This window comes from Balaenoptera musculus, chromosome 2 (genome assembly GCF_009873245.2).
Source record: "Balaenoptera musculus isolate JJ_BM4_2016_0621 chromosome 2, mBalMus1.pri.v3, whole genome shotgun sequence".
In the NCBI taxonomy this organism is placed as follows: Eukaryota; Metazoa; Chordata; class Mammalia; order Artiodactyla; family Balaenopteridae; genus Balaenoptera; species Balaenoptera musculus.
This window is the reverse complement of record NC_045786.1, coordinates 163,083,164-163,097,273: the sequence shown is the minus strand read 5'-3', so window position 1 is coordinate 163,097,273 and position 14,110 is coordinate 163,083,164. Positions and strand designations below refer to the sequence as shown.

At 52.7% G+C, this 14,110-nt stretch overlaps 1 protein-coding gene across 7 annotated transcripts in view; it reads left to right on the top strand.

Annotated features, from left to right (window-relative positions):
- Positions 1 to 9,961, top strand: part of CCDC88C (coiled-coil domain containing 88C) — a 129,671-nt gene extending 119,710 nt beyond the window's left edge. For 5 of the 7 annotated variants that reach the window (XM_036843677.1, XM_036843675.1, XM_036843676.1 and 2 more), the window contains 4 exons: positions 858 to 926; positions 3,154 to 3,222; positions 4,029 to 4,318; positions 7,684 to 9,961. In XM_036843677.1, the coding sequence (XP_036699572.1) occupies positions 858 to 926; positions 3,154 to 3,222; positions 4,029 to 4,318; positions 7,684 to 8,688 (1,433 nt within the window). In that variant the 3' untranslated portion in view covers positions 8,689 to 9,961. The remainder of the gene's footprint in view (positions 1 to 857; positions 927 to 3,153; positions 3,223 to 4,028; positions 4,319 to 7,683) is intronic. The other 2 variants (XM_036843674.1, XM_036843679.1) reach the window with 2 other exon arrangements.
- The last annotated feature ends 4,149 nt before the right edge of the window (positions 9,962 to 14,110 follow it).

Genomic DNA, 14,110 nt, shown 5'->3' with positions numbered 1-14,110 from the left:
ATTTACAATGTTGTATTCCTTTCTGCTGTACAGCAAAGTGAATCAGTTATACATATATCCGTTCTTTTTTAGATTTTTTTTCCCATATAGGTCATTACAGAGTATTGAGAAGAGTTCCCTGTGCTATACAGTAGGTCCTTATTAGTTACCTATTTTATATATAGTAGTGTGTAAATCATACCTAACTTTGGGTGTATCTCACTGCCAGAACTTTTATAATAGGAATTGGGGGCAGGGGGGAAACCCTCTGGCCATTTGGTTGGACACAGGGTCTACTGTCAGAGAGAAGTGAGCAGGCTTGAGGCAGAGGGCATCTGAGTCCCTCTCAGGGAAAGGGCAGTTAGTTGCCAGGTGGCCTGTGCTTCCAGGTCTATTTTGGGTGAGGAGCTGCTGTGCCAGGGCTATTTCCAGGGAGTCAGCCTCTCCCCTTAGGTGCTGGATTCTTTCCTCTGCCTTCCTCCCGCCTCCTGAAGACAAGTGTGGTCTCCAGACCAGAACTGCTGGCACAGCCTGGCCTTGGAGGCTGGGAGGCGCTCCCCAGGGCCCTAAATACTCACCTCCTTTTGCTGTGTAATCCTTTGGCCAGATCACTGCTTTAGCCTTCAAGTCTCTGTCACTGCACAGGTGGAAATGGGATTTGAAGTTAAATCTAACAGGAGTCGGGAGTGAGGGCTGTGCCAGCAGGAGGCGTAGGGGGAGGGATGGAAGAGACACGTCCACGCTTCCCTCCCTCGCCTCCAAGGGCTGGGCGCTGCCGTGGCTCAGGTGCCAGTCAGAGGTGGCCGTCCGGCACAGGACCCCGTGTTTCCCTGTGGATGTTCCAGGACCCCTGTATCATCACCTTATTTTTACCACAGGATATAATTCTGATGACAGCCTCTGCGAACCATCCCTGGAGCTCGAGTTCGCTCCCCACAGGCAGTACGGTGAGTTGTCAGTGCGATGTCCCCTTCCGCCTGGGTTCTCAGTCTTGTTCTTATCAACAGTGCTTTTCCTTTAAGCTAAGTCCTGTATGGAAGTCCAACACACAAAACAGGTGAAAGTGAAGTTGTTGTATGAAGTGGGAATGGGGGGCCCACAGTTCCTCCAGGCACCTTCCTTGCCCTCCCCAGGGCCTGAGCATGTGACTTCTACTTACATACCTCCAGTGACGGGGAAGTCACTACTCATCAAGCATCCCACTTCTGGAGACTTTAATTCCTTTTGCTTTAAAGCGCCCCTCGTGTTTGCCAGGAAGTTCTGCTGACCCACACAGGGAGCGTTGATTTCAGGAAGATCTCTCACTGTCCTCACTTGGATTTTAGTTGCCCAGAGTGGCTCCAAGTTATATTTAGTCTTAGAAATTGTTAGAAGCACTTGCCATTTGATTCAGGCATATTGTAAATTTAGGCAGAAGGGAAACCAGGAATTATACCAACCTTCTCAAAAATTATAAACAGCTTTGGGTTTTTTTTAATTTTTGCAAAAGTCATAGAAGGGTGGGAGGTGGGAAGGTAATTCTTTAAAAAAAAAAACTCAAAGTTTACATTGAATTCAGTTTATTTCTGATCGACAATAAGTGTTATCTCTACCCTATCCATTGTCTTAAAAGTATTATGATACAAATACAGACGTTTCCAATTGACATGAGTAAAGACAGGCTCTGTGGTGAAACAGTTTGACACAGGGCGCCCTTATGTCTTTACATTGAGTGGTGGGTAACACAACAGCAGGGATCTCCTGCAACGTTTGGTAAACCTGAGTAGCCCAATTTATGGTTGTCAGCTGACCAAAAGGGTTTTCTTCCTAAGTATTCTGATTCCTTGAGCTTCTCTTATCGGGAAAAAGAAGGGAAAGGGGTTTTTGATGCAATGCTTAGATAAACAAAAGTGCTTTGGGGTCCCATTGATTTGTATCACGGTTTTCTTTTAGTGAAACTTATTTCCTTTTTAAAGAGGGATGTGCTTTTTTTAAATTTCACATATTCCCTTCTCAAAGAGAGGACTTGTTCTGCTTTTATACCATGCACGAAAACCATGTATTTTTTGGCTCGGCCCCAAACCCCGTTTGCTAGTAAGTGTTTTCCAGATGCCTTCTATTTGCAGAGAACACATCAGCACTTGGGAACTGGGTGCCCTAAAGACCCAGAAAAACAAAAGCAAACTTGCAAGCAGGAGGGGAGGTGGCTTGTGAATAGTGCGTCTCCAGTTCTCAGTGCGGTCAACGCCAGCTGTGTGCTGGGAGGATGCAGAGATGACAGAACCACAGTCCCTGTCCCCCAGGGGTTCACGGTCCAGCACAGCAAACACTGACACAGGGCAGGCTGATGAGGGCCGTGATGCTGAGTGCTGCTGGCGGAGGGGACCTGGAGAGGTACCCTGCAGGCCTTGAAGACCCAGCCTGCCCTGTGCCGTGTGGGCGGGGTCCCTCCCTGGACCTGGTTATTCACCCTGGGATCCAAGAGCCACCGCCACAGACCTGCTCAGGCACAGACAGCAGCCCGGAGGGCTGGTTCCCTCCAGCACTTGTCACCATAAAGGTCAGGTTTTCCCTTTGGGGCAGATGTGAATTTGACATGGGTGAGCCGAAGGACAGCAAACAGCTGGGAAAAGCAAGTGCTGGCTCTCCTGCTGAGGGTCCCAGCTCCCACTCCCGGGATCAGGGAGCTGAAGCCACCTGCACACGGGTACACACTCCCTTGCACACGTGTGCACACACTGCCGTTTCCTGGCTCCCGCCCTCACCGAGCTGCACTGTCATGGTCTAGGCAGGAGATTTTCACACGTGTTCCAGAAAGCTCTGTGCAGTAATAGGGGTGGACATTCCCACCCCAACCCTTGGCTCACCCAGAGCAGCCGGGTTTTTTTGTCTGCTTTTTCAGTTCTGCATGAGATTTTCTTTGTTAACAAAATTGCTTTAAGCCACAGCCCTAGACCTAATTAAAAAAAAAAAAAAAATACCATCGGCTGTCATTTCTGGATGGCCTACTGGGTGCCACGCCTGGCACTCAGGGAAGTTAGCTGTCCTCATGGGAGAGCACAGAGGATCCCGAAGCCCGTCCTTCCTGGGGGCGCTCAGCTTCACTTTGGCACAGAGTTACCTTGTTCCATAGTTTTCCTCAGATGAGATGGTTTACCATTGGCCTTTAGGTTATATGTTGGCGTTTCCTTTCAGCATCCCGGCCGGGGAGCTTGGAGAGCAGTAGAAATGCATCCAGCGACAGCTCACCTCTTAACCTGAAAGGTGAGCCGGCCTTTCCTTCTGGGCACTTTGCAGTGTATGTGGATCTTTGACTCTGGGCTTATAGTATATTTGTAATTTAAAAAATACGATTCCCAAGATCCTCCATGCATTCTGCGTTTGCATTCCTAGGCCACATCACGCGGTTTCAAGTGAAGGCCTGGAGTTTGGATGGATTGGGGTTCAAATCCCTTCACCCCCTCTGACAGGCTCCGGGCACCTGGGAGAGTCACCCATCCTCTGAATCCGAGTTACTTCGTCTTTAGAATGGAGAGAGTGACGCTAGTTCCATTCCACTGTGGTCAGAGAACATAGTGGATGGCTTTGATTCTTTTTAAGTTTTTTAAAGTTTATTTTATGGTGCAGAATATGGTCTGTCTTAATGAATGTTTCCTGTACATCTGAAAAGAATGTGTTTGCTGTCCCAAGACCACAAACCCTTACGCAAATCTTTTCACTTCTCAAGAGTCCACATGACCAGCCTCTAAAGAGCACCTGGCACATAGCAGGTGCTAAATAAACCTTTAACTATATGAACAGACAAGAGCTAATGAGTCTGGTGCCGTATAGATCCTAACAATTGAAACTTCAGCAGAAGCTTTCCACTTTTATCTCAAGTTACTTTGTTCTGAATTCTAAGCATTCCAGAGTGTTCTTAACATCCAAAATCCCAGGCTGGGAGAAGTGCGCCCTGGGTTCTCAGGCAGCGTCCTCTCTGTCTTAAGTGAGCTGGGGGCAGCACAGAGCCCCCCCTGGAGACAGAGAGGGGGACTCACGTGTGTTCTCTGTGTCGCCCGCCCCGACCCCAGGTTCCTCCGACCAGCTCCACGGCAGGTCCGAGAGCTTCAGCAGCGAAGACCTGATCCCCAGTAGGGACACAGCCACTCTGCCGCGGGATGCCAGCACCCCGGGGCGCACTGCCCTCAGCCGCCATGAGTACCCCCCACCCCGGAACGGGCCTCTCCCCCAAGAGGGCGCCCGGAAGAGGGGCGCAGCCCAGCCCCATGGCGGGGTACGGCCCTGCTCAGCCTCCCCGAGCAGTGAGATGGTCACCCTGGAGGAGTTCCTGGAGGAGAGCAACCGGGGCTCCCCTTCCTCCGTGAGTGGCCCAGGGCTCAAAGGGACACAGCGAATCCCTCTTCCTTTGCTATCTCCCCAAACTGGGACAGTAGGCAGAAACCGTGGCAGCAAAGTCACAGAAAGGGATGGGGCGGGGGTGGCGTGGCCTAGGTGCAGGGCTGCTTGGGTGGGGAGCAAACCCACGAGCCAGCAGATCCCTGGGTGCCAGCAGCCAGCCCCAGACCTCAGAGGCTGTTTCTCCGTTTGTGAAGGGAGTGGGCAGAACGTGGTGCCGGCATGGAGGGCAGGGATGCTGTGTGCCCCCCGCTGGGAGCTTCTCGAGAGAAGAGTGACCAGCACCCCACTCACGGAGTTAGCGTCTCACGAGGTTTTGTGGCAGAGCTCAGAATGCCCACTTCCCCTGAGCCTTCACCAGCAGAGAGCAACAAGTTTTTTCTATAAAGGGCCAGATAGTAAATATTTTAGGCTTTCCAGTCCAGACGGTCTCTGCTGCAACTACGCGACTCTGCCGCTTTAGCGGGAAAGCGGCCACAGACCATCTGTCAATGAGTGGGCGTGGCCATGTTCCAGTAAAACTTTACTTATGGACATTGACATTTGAATTTCATATAATTTTCACATGTCCCAAAAGACTGTTCTATAAAAAAAATTTTTTTTCAATCATTTAAAAATGTAAAAACTATTCTTAGCTCACAGGCCATACAAAAATGGGCAGCAAGCGGGACCTGGCCCGTAGCTCTGGTTTGCTGACCTCTGTTCTGCAGCTCTAACCCCCAAACATCACCTGTATTAGGATTCCCTCCGCTGTCACCTTTCCAGCGTCTCCATTTAGCTTTTCTGAAGCTGCATGTCTGTCTTTTACATACTCTGTCTAAATTCAGTCCCACGAGCTATTGGGTTATTCGACAGATGACACATATACTGTCTTGCAATTGAGACCTTTTAAGGTTTAATGCTTCAGTGATTCTATCTCATTTCCCTTAAACAAATACAGTCGAACTTTCTCTAGTCATATAGTAAACTCTGTGACCCACGTTAATGGGTCACAGTGACACAGAATACAAAATATTTGTTTGGGAGATATTTATTGAGCAGCTACCGTGTGTTAGGCAGTATGCATGGTGCCTGCCCTAAAAGAACAAAGCAAACCAGTTACTGGGCAAATTTCTATCGCAACTTGCTAGGTGCTTGGTCTTGTGGTTGTCTATGTATCAAGCACTTACTGTGTGTTAGAAGCTGGAGAACCCAAGGTGGGAAAGACAGAAAACCTGCCCTCCAGAAGTTTACGGTCTGATGCAGTGGGTCTTAAACTCCAGTGTGCATCGGACTTGCTTGGCAGAACACAAGCTGGATCCCAGAGTTTCTGAGATTTTGCATCTCTATGAAGTTCCCAGATGACGCTCTCCCTGTCAGTGTGGGTCCAGGCATCACGCACTGAGAAGCACCGATCTAATGGAATAAACAAGAATGTCCAGAAATCAGGGGTGCCTGCAACTGGACGGCTCCTCTTCTCAGTCCTTTTCCGATTCTGTGCCGGTCCCCGTGAGTTTCCTTTCTCTGGGCAGATCTCAGGGGGTGGGTCCTAAGCAAGGTGCACGGCCCCTCCCCACTCAGCTCAGACCTGTCCAGATACTCACTGCTGCTCACCTGTCCCTGTTGGAAGCTGACGCTCACCCTCTGAGAGCCACCCCCTCCTCTCCCCATCTGCCCAGGTGCTCACCCCCGTAGCCCCACCTGACACCCCTACCCTCCTCTGAGCAGGTCTGGAGAAGCCACCCATGCCCCCCTTTCCCAAGCACTGATGATGCTGGGGGGAGGGGGTGTCACAAGATAGGCTCCCTGGGTGGCCTTGAAGGTGGGTGTTAAAGAAGTTAGAAGTGTGCAGAAAGGGACCGGGAGGTGCTGAAAACAGCTGCAGAGTCTGACAGCCGTGGGTGCTAATCCCCAATCTGCCACTCTCTAGATGTCTATCCTCTATGACCTCAGTTTTCTTACATATTAAATATTGTTTTAATACAACCTTAAACAACCCTTACAAGGGTTGCTTTCAAAATTAAACTAAGTTTTTTGCGATTATACCCCTGGTTCCTGGCACAGCACCTGGCGTGTGGGAAGCACTTGATAAATGGTTCTTGTCCATATTGATGACCCAGGGTCTTACTGCACACACATGCCAAGAGCGAGGCTTCCAACTAGCATGAAACAACAGATTGCACCTCTGTCAAGTTGAGCATCCAGATGTTGTCAGGGGCCAGGAGTTGTTGGCAAGTGGTTCCTGAGCTGCTGACCTGTCCTGCAGACTGATGCCCCCTGACAGGTCACAGCGGGCTGGGGTCTCATTGCAGCAGCTCTCAGCCCCTGACTCTCATCGCTGATGTGAACTCACTTCCCTTCCGCTTTTTGCAGCGTCAGCCTCAGGAGAAACCTCCGCTTGGCTGCTCTAGGCTGTGAGGTGTTGGCAGAAGGCTGAAGTGAACCTGAACACGGCCATGGAGCTTGGCCTCTGGCGGCTCTTCCTGTCCCCACGATGGTGGCAAAGGACGCCAGTTCCCTGGCCAGGGGAAGCCCAGCTAGGTGGCAGCTCCGTGGCAGGGGGCAGCCGCTTGAGGGGGACAGTCTAGAGGGCTGGGCCACCTCCCTCTTCTCCTGGACGGTTGACCTTTCTGGTTCCCACCGCCCTTACCCTGCCCCTTGTGCCTCCTTTTCCCCTTACTTCTCACATTAGGAGAAACATCTGAGAGGCAGTGAGGGTACTGAGTGTGGTTGATTCTGGCTTTTGGGGAGCTGGTTTTGTTTCTCTTCCTCTCTGTGGCCCACAGTAAAGCCCTTGCAGTGTATCTGAGCTTGGTGCGCTGACAAAGAAGGTCCGGTCCTGCCGGTCAGCTTTCTGCCACTTGCTCTGCTTGGTGAAAAAATGGGAACCAGGTTGAAACAGTTGGCCTGACCCTTCCATAAAGTGGATGAGCCTTGTGGGAAGTCATTTCCTCTCTGGATCTGCTTTCTTACTTGTAAAGTTAAGGGGCTACTTGGGAATTCCCAGGCGGTCCAGTGGTTAGGAGTCCGCGCTTCCACTGCAGGGGGCACAGGTTCGATCCCTGGTTGGAGAACTAAGATCGCACGTGCCACAAAGCGTGGCCAAAAAAAAAAAGAAAGAAAAAAGTTAGGAGGCTACTGAGTGGCGTCTGGGTCCTCTCCCTGATGATCCGTGTATTGTCCCAACCCCTGACCAGAGCAGTGTGTATGGTGGGGAAGTTAGACCTTCAACAGGCCAAGCGGGAAACTTCAGTCCTGGCCATGCGGGCGGCACAGGGGACATCCTGGGTGGGAGGAGGGGTCTCCAAGGCCCCTCTGGCCCTCACTCAATTCTTCCTCTCTTCCCTGTAGGACGCTCCCAGTTGCCGGGATGACCTGCTAAGTGACTATTTCAGAAAGGCCAGCGATCTCCCGGCCATCGTAGGCCAGCCAGGCCCACCTACCAGGAAAGAAGGGGCCAAGATGCCCACCAGCTTCGTGGCCCCCACCATCAAAATGCCCGTCACCACCTCCGAGGGGAAGCCGCTGAAGCCCGGGCAGTACGTGAAGCCGAACTTCAGACCCGCTGAGGCCGAGGCCCTGCCCAGTGCCCCCCAGAGGCAGGCCCAGCCACCCCAGAGCCTGTCACTGGGCAGACTCCGGCAGGCCACGATGCCCCCCGCTTCCCACACGCCCACTGGCCGGAGTGCATCCCTGAGCCGGGCCTTCAGCCTGGCCTCCGCCGACCTCCTCCGGGCCAGCGGGCCAGAGGCCTGCAAACAGGAGCCAGGGGGTCCCGAGGCCTCGGGGGGCAGAGACACAGGCAGCCACAGCCTGCAGAGCTCCACAGCTCCCAGCTCCCACAGCCTGGCCCGGGAGCGGACCCCACTTGTGGGAAAGGCTGGCGGCTCCTGTCAGGGCCCTGGCCCCCGAAGCCGGCCACTGGACACGAGGCGCTTCTCTCTGGCTCCCCCGAAGGAGGAGAGGCCAGCTCCCCTGCAGCAGTCTGCCACGTCCCCAGCCATCACCGCTGGAGGTGGCAGTGGCAGTGGCAGCAACTCCCAGCTCCAGCACTGCTCACCTGCTGCAGCCCCGGCTGCCAGGACTAAGCCCCAAGCCTCCCCGCACTCGGGAGAGGCGGCCACCATCGCCCCCGTCCGGGCGGGGTTCAGCCCCTCCGAGGGGGACGGGGTCCTGGGGCAGGGCCACAGCGAGGGCCTCCCTGCCAAGGGCCCGGGCAGGTCTCCCGACCTGGCTCCCCATGGCAGCCGGGCCTCCGAGGACTTCAGTCGTGGGAGCAGCTCGAAGAGCACGCCGGCATCCCCCGAGCCGGCTGGGGACCAGCAGACCGTGTGGTATGAGTACGGCTGCGTGTGACTTGGCTCCTGGACCGGCAGCTCCTAAACCTTAAAGCTACTGACGCACCTGCTGATCACGATGGCCTTTCCCCGTCTGCCTGTGGTGCCAGGAAAGGGCTTTACAATGAGGAAAGGGTTCCCGTGCATTTCTTCTGTTTGTTTTGTTACTAAAACACCGTGCCAAGCCCTGAGAGGGTTGCACCCTCCCCCCGGTGTGTAACGTGTCTTCTGTATCTGTAGCCTCCAGCAACTGGTATCTTTTGAACAAATCCACTTTGGCATGGGGACACTCAGAACGCAGTGACAAACTGACCCCAAAGCAGACACTGTTTGAGCGCGCCCCTGTAGAACACTCGTTTGCAACTTGCTGACCTCCACTGAAGCATGTGTGTATATGAGCGTGTGCACACGCACATACACACACTCACAGGACTGAGCCCTGGTGGCTCTGGAAACTCTACTCCCCTCCCAAAAGCCATTTGATCCTAGGAGAAGCCCCCACTGGCCAAACTACAAAGATCTGGAGGCCCTTGGGTGGACCCCAGAGGCAGGCTCGCTGTTGAAAACCAGGCACGCTGCCGTGCCATTGCTGGGGTCCCAAGCGCTTCCCTTCACCCCAGAGCCGAAGTGGCCTTCCAGGCGGGCGGTGGTGGCCTCAGGTGTTTGCCTCCCCCCTGCAGCCAGTTCCTGGGCTCTGCAGGGTGGGCTCCAAGGCCACAGGGCCACCTGCCTTCCCTGACTCTTCTACAAACACTGGATCTGGGGGGCCGGGCAGAGAGAAGCCCACCCAGCAAGTGTGCATAGCGTACAGAGGGGAGGCATGTGCAGGAGTGAGGTGCGCCTCGGTTTACAACGTGGCTGCAGTGTCCCCACTTCCCTGTCTCAGGTGAGATGTTGATTTATTATTGCTGAGTAACTTCTCGTGGTAGAAACCAAATCTCTTTTAATATATTACATATGTATGTACACACATGTGAAATATATGTACTTTGAGGGGATCTATTTATGTTCCATGGGGAGTCATTCTTTCCTATCAGGAATCTCACCTGCTGCTTTGTGTATTTGGTCAGATTCCTGGCACGTTTTGTTTCCTGTTGTTTAGTAAAGGTGCTTTTCCAGGGATGCACTAAACCTGGTGATTTTTTTTTTTTTTGAAGATTTTTTTTTCCCTTTGATTCAATATAAGAAAGAAATGGGAAGCTAAGATCAATTTTAGGAGTGCTTCGGGTTGTGTATTAAATAGCCATTCATTCTGGAACACTAGGACAGAATTGTAATAAAAGGACATGGAATAGTATTGAGTCCTGGTTTTCCTCACTGCACATTATGGCAGCATTGACTAGGCTCTGGGGGCTCAGGGTCCCTGCCTCAGCACCAGTCACTGGAATCCACAGCTCCCTTGGCCCCTAGGTCATCAGAGAATGTGGAGGGCAAGGTTTTTCTCTTTACAGCAGCTTTTTTCCAGACTTGAATTTATTTTAACTTAGTGTAAATTGAATTCTGTTTTGATATGGGATTTGTGTCATGGCAGGAGCTCAGCTTAAAGTGGTCCTTTGGATTTTCCCAAGGCTACTCTACTAGGAAGTGCCAGACCTGGAATTTGGACCTTGGGGGCCTCAGGTTGGAGGCTTAAGTCAGATGGAGGGAGGGAAGGAGGAAGGAAGGCAGGCATATAAACATCCACACATGTCAAAATCTTTCTTCTAGTAGATTTCTGTCCAGCTGCTGCCTCAGCGTCTCCTTTGCTTTCTCACCAGACTTTTTCGAGAGGATCTCCTCTTGTCTCCTCACCCGTTCTTTCCCGAGCCTCTGCAATCTGGGTATCTCACCACTCAGCAGAGCTCCTCCAGCAAATGAACAGCAGCCACCTTGCAGGCTTCATTCCCTGTGGCCTTTGCAGCATTTGACCCCTGGCCAGTCACCCCTGGGAACTCCCAGTCTCTGCCTCGTGATTCTCCCCCTTGTGGGATGGCTATTCAGCCCTCAGACTTGCCGGCCCCTCGTTCATTCACTCATTCCTTCCACAGACAGTCACTGGAAGCGTCCTGTTTGCCAAGTCCTAGGTTGCGCCTTAGAGACCTCTCCCTCCTTGCACCCCTCCGGGGCTGGTCCCACCCTGCTCCCGGAGTACTGACTGCCCCTCAGAGCCCCTGCCTGGACGGCAGCCTTCCTCAACTCCTCTCCCTGGCTCCTCCGGCGACACCAGCTGTCACACAATCACAGATGCCTGTGATGCGGGCCTCATCCCTCCTCTCTTCACATCCCACGTTTTATAGTTCACATCCTGGACCTGAGAATGTGTCTGGAATCTGGCCCCCCTTGTCTTAGCCAGCTGTTCTCGTCCTAGGTCACACACATACCCTTGACCCTGGGTTTTGGTAGTAGCCTGCCAACCAGTTTGCCTGCCTCAGACAGCTCAGCCCTCATGGCACCTCGGGACGTTCACCCAGGTGACCTCCACACCTGCCACACCCATCCCTTTGTGGCTTGGTCCTTTGGCTCACCTCAAGGCGCACCCAGACTTATCACTCCCTTCTCTGCCCCAGACAAGCTCATACACATCCACAACTTTCATTACAATCTGTTCCCAGAGGCTCCAGATGTATCTCCAACCCCAACCTCTCCCCAGAACCTCCAGATCTGGTTCCAGCTTGGATGTCCTGAGACACCACCAACGCAAGGTTCTCAACACGCAGTTCCCCGTCCTCCCCCCATCTCGTCCCTCGAGACAGTGTTCGAGGTCCCCCACCCTCCTCCCCATGCCCTATCCATCACTCCATCAGCTGGCTCCAATTCTGACACCTCACTCGCATACACAGCCAACCCCATGCAATGGTCCTCCTGGGCAGTACCCCAGGGTCCTGTTGCTGAGGGGGGCAGCCCAGATCATGCCCCTCCTGAGCTCCGAGGCCCCACCTTCTCTGCACTGGCCTGGGAGACACATGGCCCAGTGTCTGGGAAATATCCAGCTGGCCACTGGATATTCATGCCCACAGCTCAGCAGTGAGTTCTGCCTGGAGGGAGATTTTGGATCATCTGTGAGACAAGAGGGGCTCACCCTGCAGAGAACATTAAAGTGAGAAAATTAGAAAGCATAGGACAAATCTTAAGAAGCACCAGCCAACATTAAACATCCAGCCAAAATGTTTATCAACCAACCTGGGGGAGGGAATACACACATACACACACACACACATATTTACGGATGTAAAAGATTGTGACACAATTTACAAATAAGCTATACGATATATGAAATATATAATACTTTTTATTGTAAAATCCATACAGCCGATTGATTCTCTTAGAATGCTCTCACTGATTTTTGCCAAACTTGTGTATTTATAGCCAACCTATTCTTGCAGCTGACGAATGAGTGTAGTTCCAATGTGAATGTCGGTTGATGTTTTCTTTATGTTAGCAAGTAAGATGAAAATGAAACAAGTCAAAGATGTATATCAGAACTTCACTCATCTGTTGATGATGTGAGTGACTGCTCAGTCAGGTAGCAGTTTCTGATTGTTGGCCAAATTTCCTCAATTTTTTGTGCTGTTCACATTGTAATGGCTTAGAGACACAGCACACTTTTTTAAAAAAACTAGACGTATAGTTTACATGCTGGAATATTCACCCAAGACACACTTTTAAGTTTAATCTGCACTAGTCACATTTTCCCCATCACTTTCTTAATTAAGTCAAGAGACTCTAGATACTGCAGAAGACATAAATCAAGCCCTAACTGGTAACACTTGCCAATTTCTGTGGCATAAACACTCTCACTATGGTCGAGTTCAAGCTGCTGCCATAGTGTTCCTAACCACAGAGGTGGAAAGAGATGTGCAGTGTACCCTGTTATATAATATTGCTTCCATACAGATGCAACAGGTGTAAATAACCTCAAGAGCACAGGTAACAGTAAAATAATTAGGAAGTGGCACATTTTGAGTGTTTACCTTTTTTTTTTTTTAATTAATTAATTTATTTATTTATTTATGGCTGTGTTGGGTCTTCGTTTCTGTGTGAGGGCTTTCTCCAGTTGCGGCAAGCGGGGGCCACTCTTCATCGCGGTGCGCGGGCCTCTCACTGTGGCGGCCTCTCTTGTTGCGGAGCACAGGCTCCAGACGCGCAGGCTCAGTAATTGTGGCTCACGGGCCTAGTTGCTCCGCGGCATGTGGGATCTTCCCAGACCAGGGCTCGAACCCGTGTCCCCTGAATTGGCAGGCAGATTCTCAACCACTGCGCCACCAGGGAAACCCCCTGCCTTTTCTTTTTTTTTAATTTATTTATTTATTTTTGGTTGTGTTGGGTCTTTGTTTCTATGCGAGGGCTTTCTCCAGTTGTGGCAAGCGGGGCCACCCTTCATCGCGGTGCGCAGGCCTCTCACTGTGGCAGCCTCTCTTGTTGCGGAGCACAGGCTCCAGGCGCGCAGGCTCAGCAGTTGTGGCTCACGGGCCCAGTCGCTCCGCGGCAGGTGGGATCCTCCCAGACCAGGGCTCGAACCCATGTCCTCCGCATTAGCAGGCAGATTCTCAACCACTGCGCCGCCAGGGAAGCCCTACCACTGTTTTTAATATGAATTATTCGTACATTTACATAAATTCATTTTTAATGAAGGCTGTGTTTAACAACTGACTTGCACAATTCCGGGAAATTCACTAATGTGCTCTCACAAGCCAGTACAGCCTGGCTGCAGCGCACCACTGGGAGCACCACATTTTAGGGATGGGCTGAAAAGGAAGAGACAGAAGGCTGAGAAGAAGGGGCCAAGGAGGAGGAACGTCAGAGAGAAGAGCAGCTGGTTCGCAGAGCTGACCAGCCTACCGGCTGCTGCTGTGCGCAAACCGTGTTCTCCGGCACAGGCACACAGGGGCCACTTGGGCTGAGTCTGGAGGCTGGAAACTCTGCCCCAGGCTTCTCGCTCCTTCCATTTTCCCTGCTGGCCCTTCTCCACCGAGTAGAGCAGAAGGAGTGGGCCTGGGGCGGCTAACAGACCCGAGAGCCAGGGGAACCTCTCCATCTGTAAAGGGGGCAGAGGTCTCCGCAGGGCAGAGTGGACAGCATGAAGTCAGGCAGGAGCCTGGAGGGGCGGGGGAGGGGAGGTTCTGGCGGGGGGCGGGCGGCGGGGAGGGAAGGGAGGTCCTGGCAGGACTCAGAAATGTCCTCCCCTTTCCAAGCTCTGGCTTTTGGGCCCAGCCCACTGAGGTCAAGTTCACCGAGTCACGTGGCAAACCGGCCACCTGCTTCCCCACCTCCCCTCCCCGCAGGAGGCCCCAAATAAGCAGGTGGAGAAGAAGCCTCCGGGCCCCTCCGTGTTCCCCACGGGAGAGCAATGGCCCTCAGGAGCCCTTCTGGAAGCCGCACCCTGCCCAGGCCGCTGGGGCCGCCTTGCTCCCGCCGCGGCCGGTCCGCCGCGAGCCTCCGCCCCTTCCTCCGTCTCCAGGTGG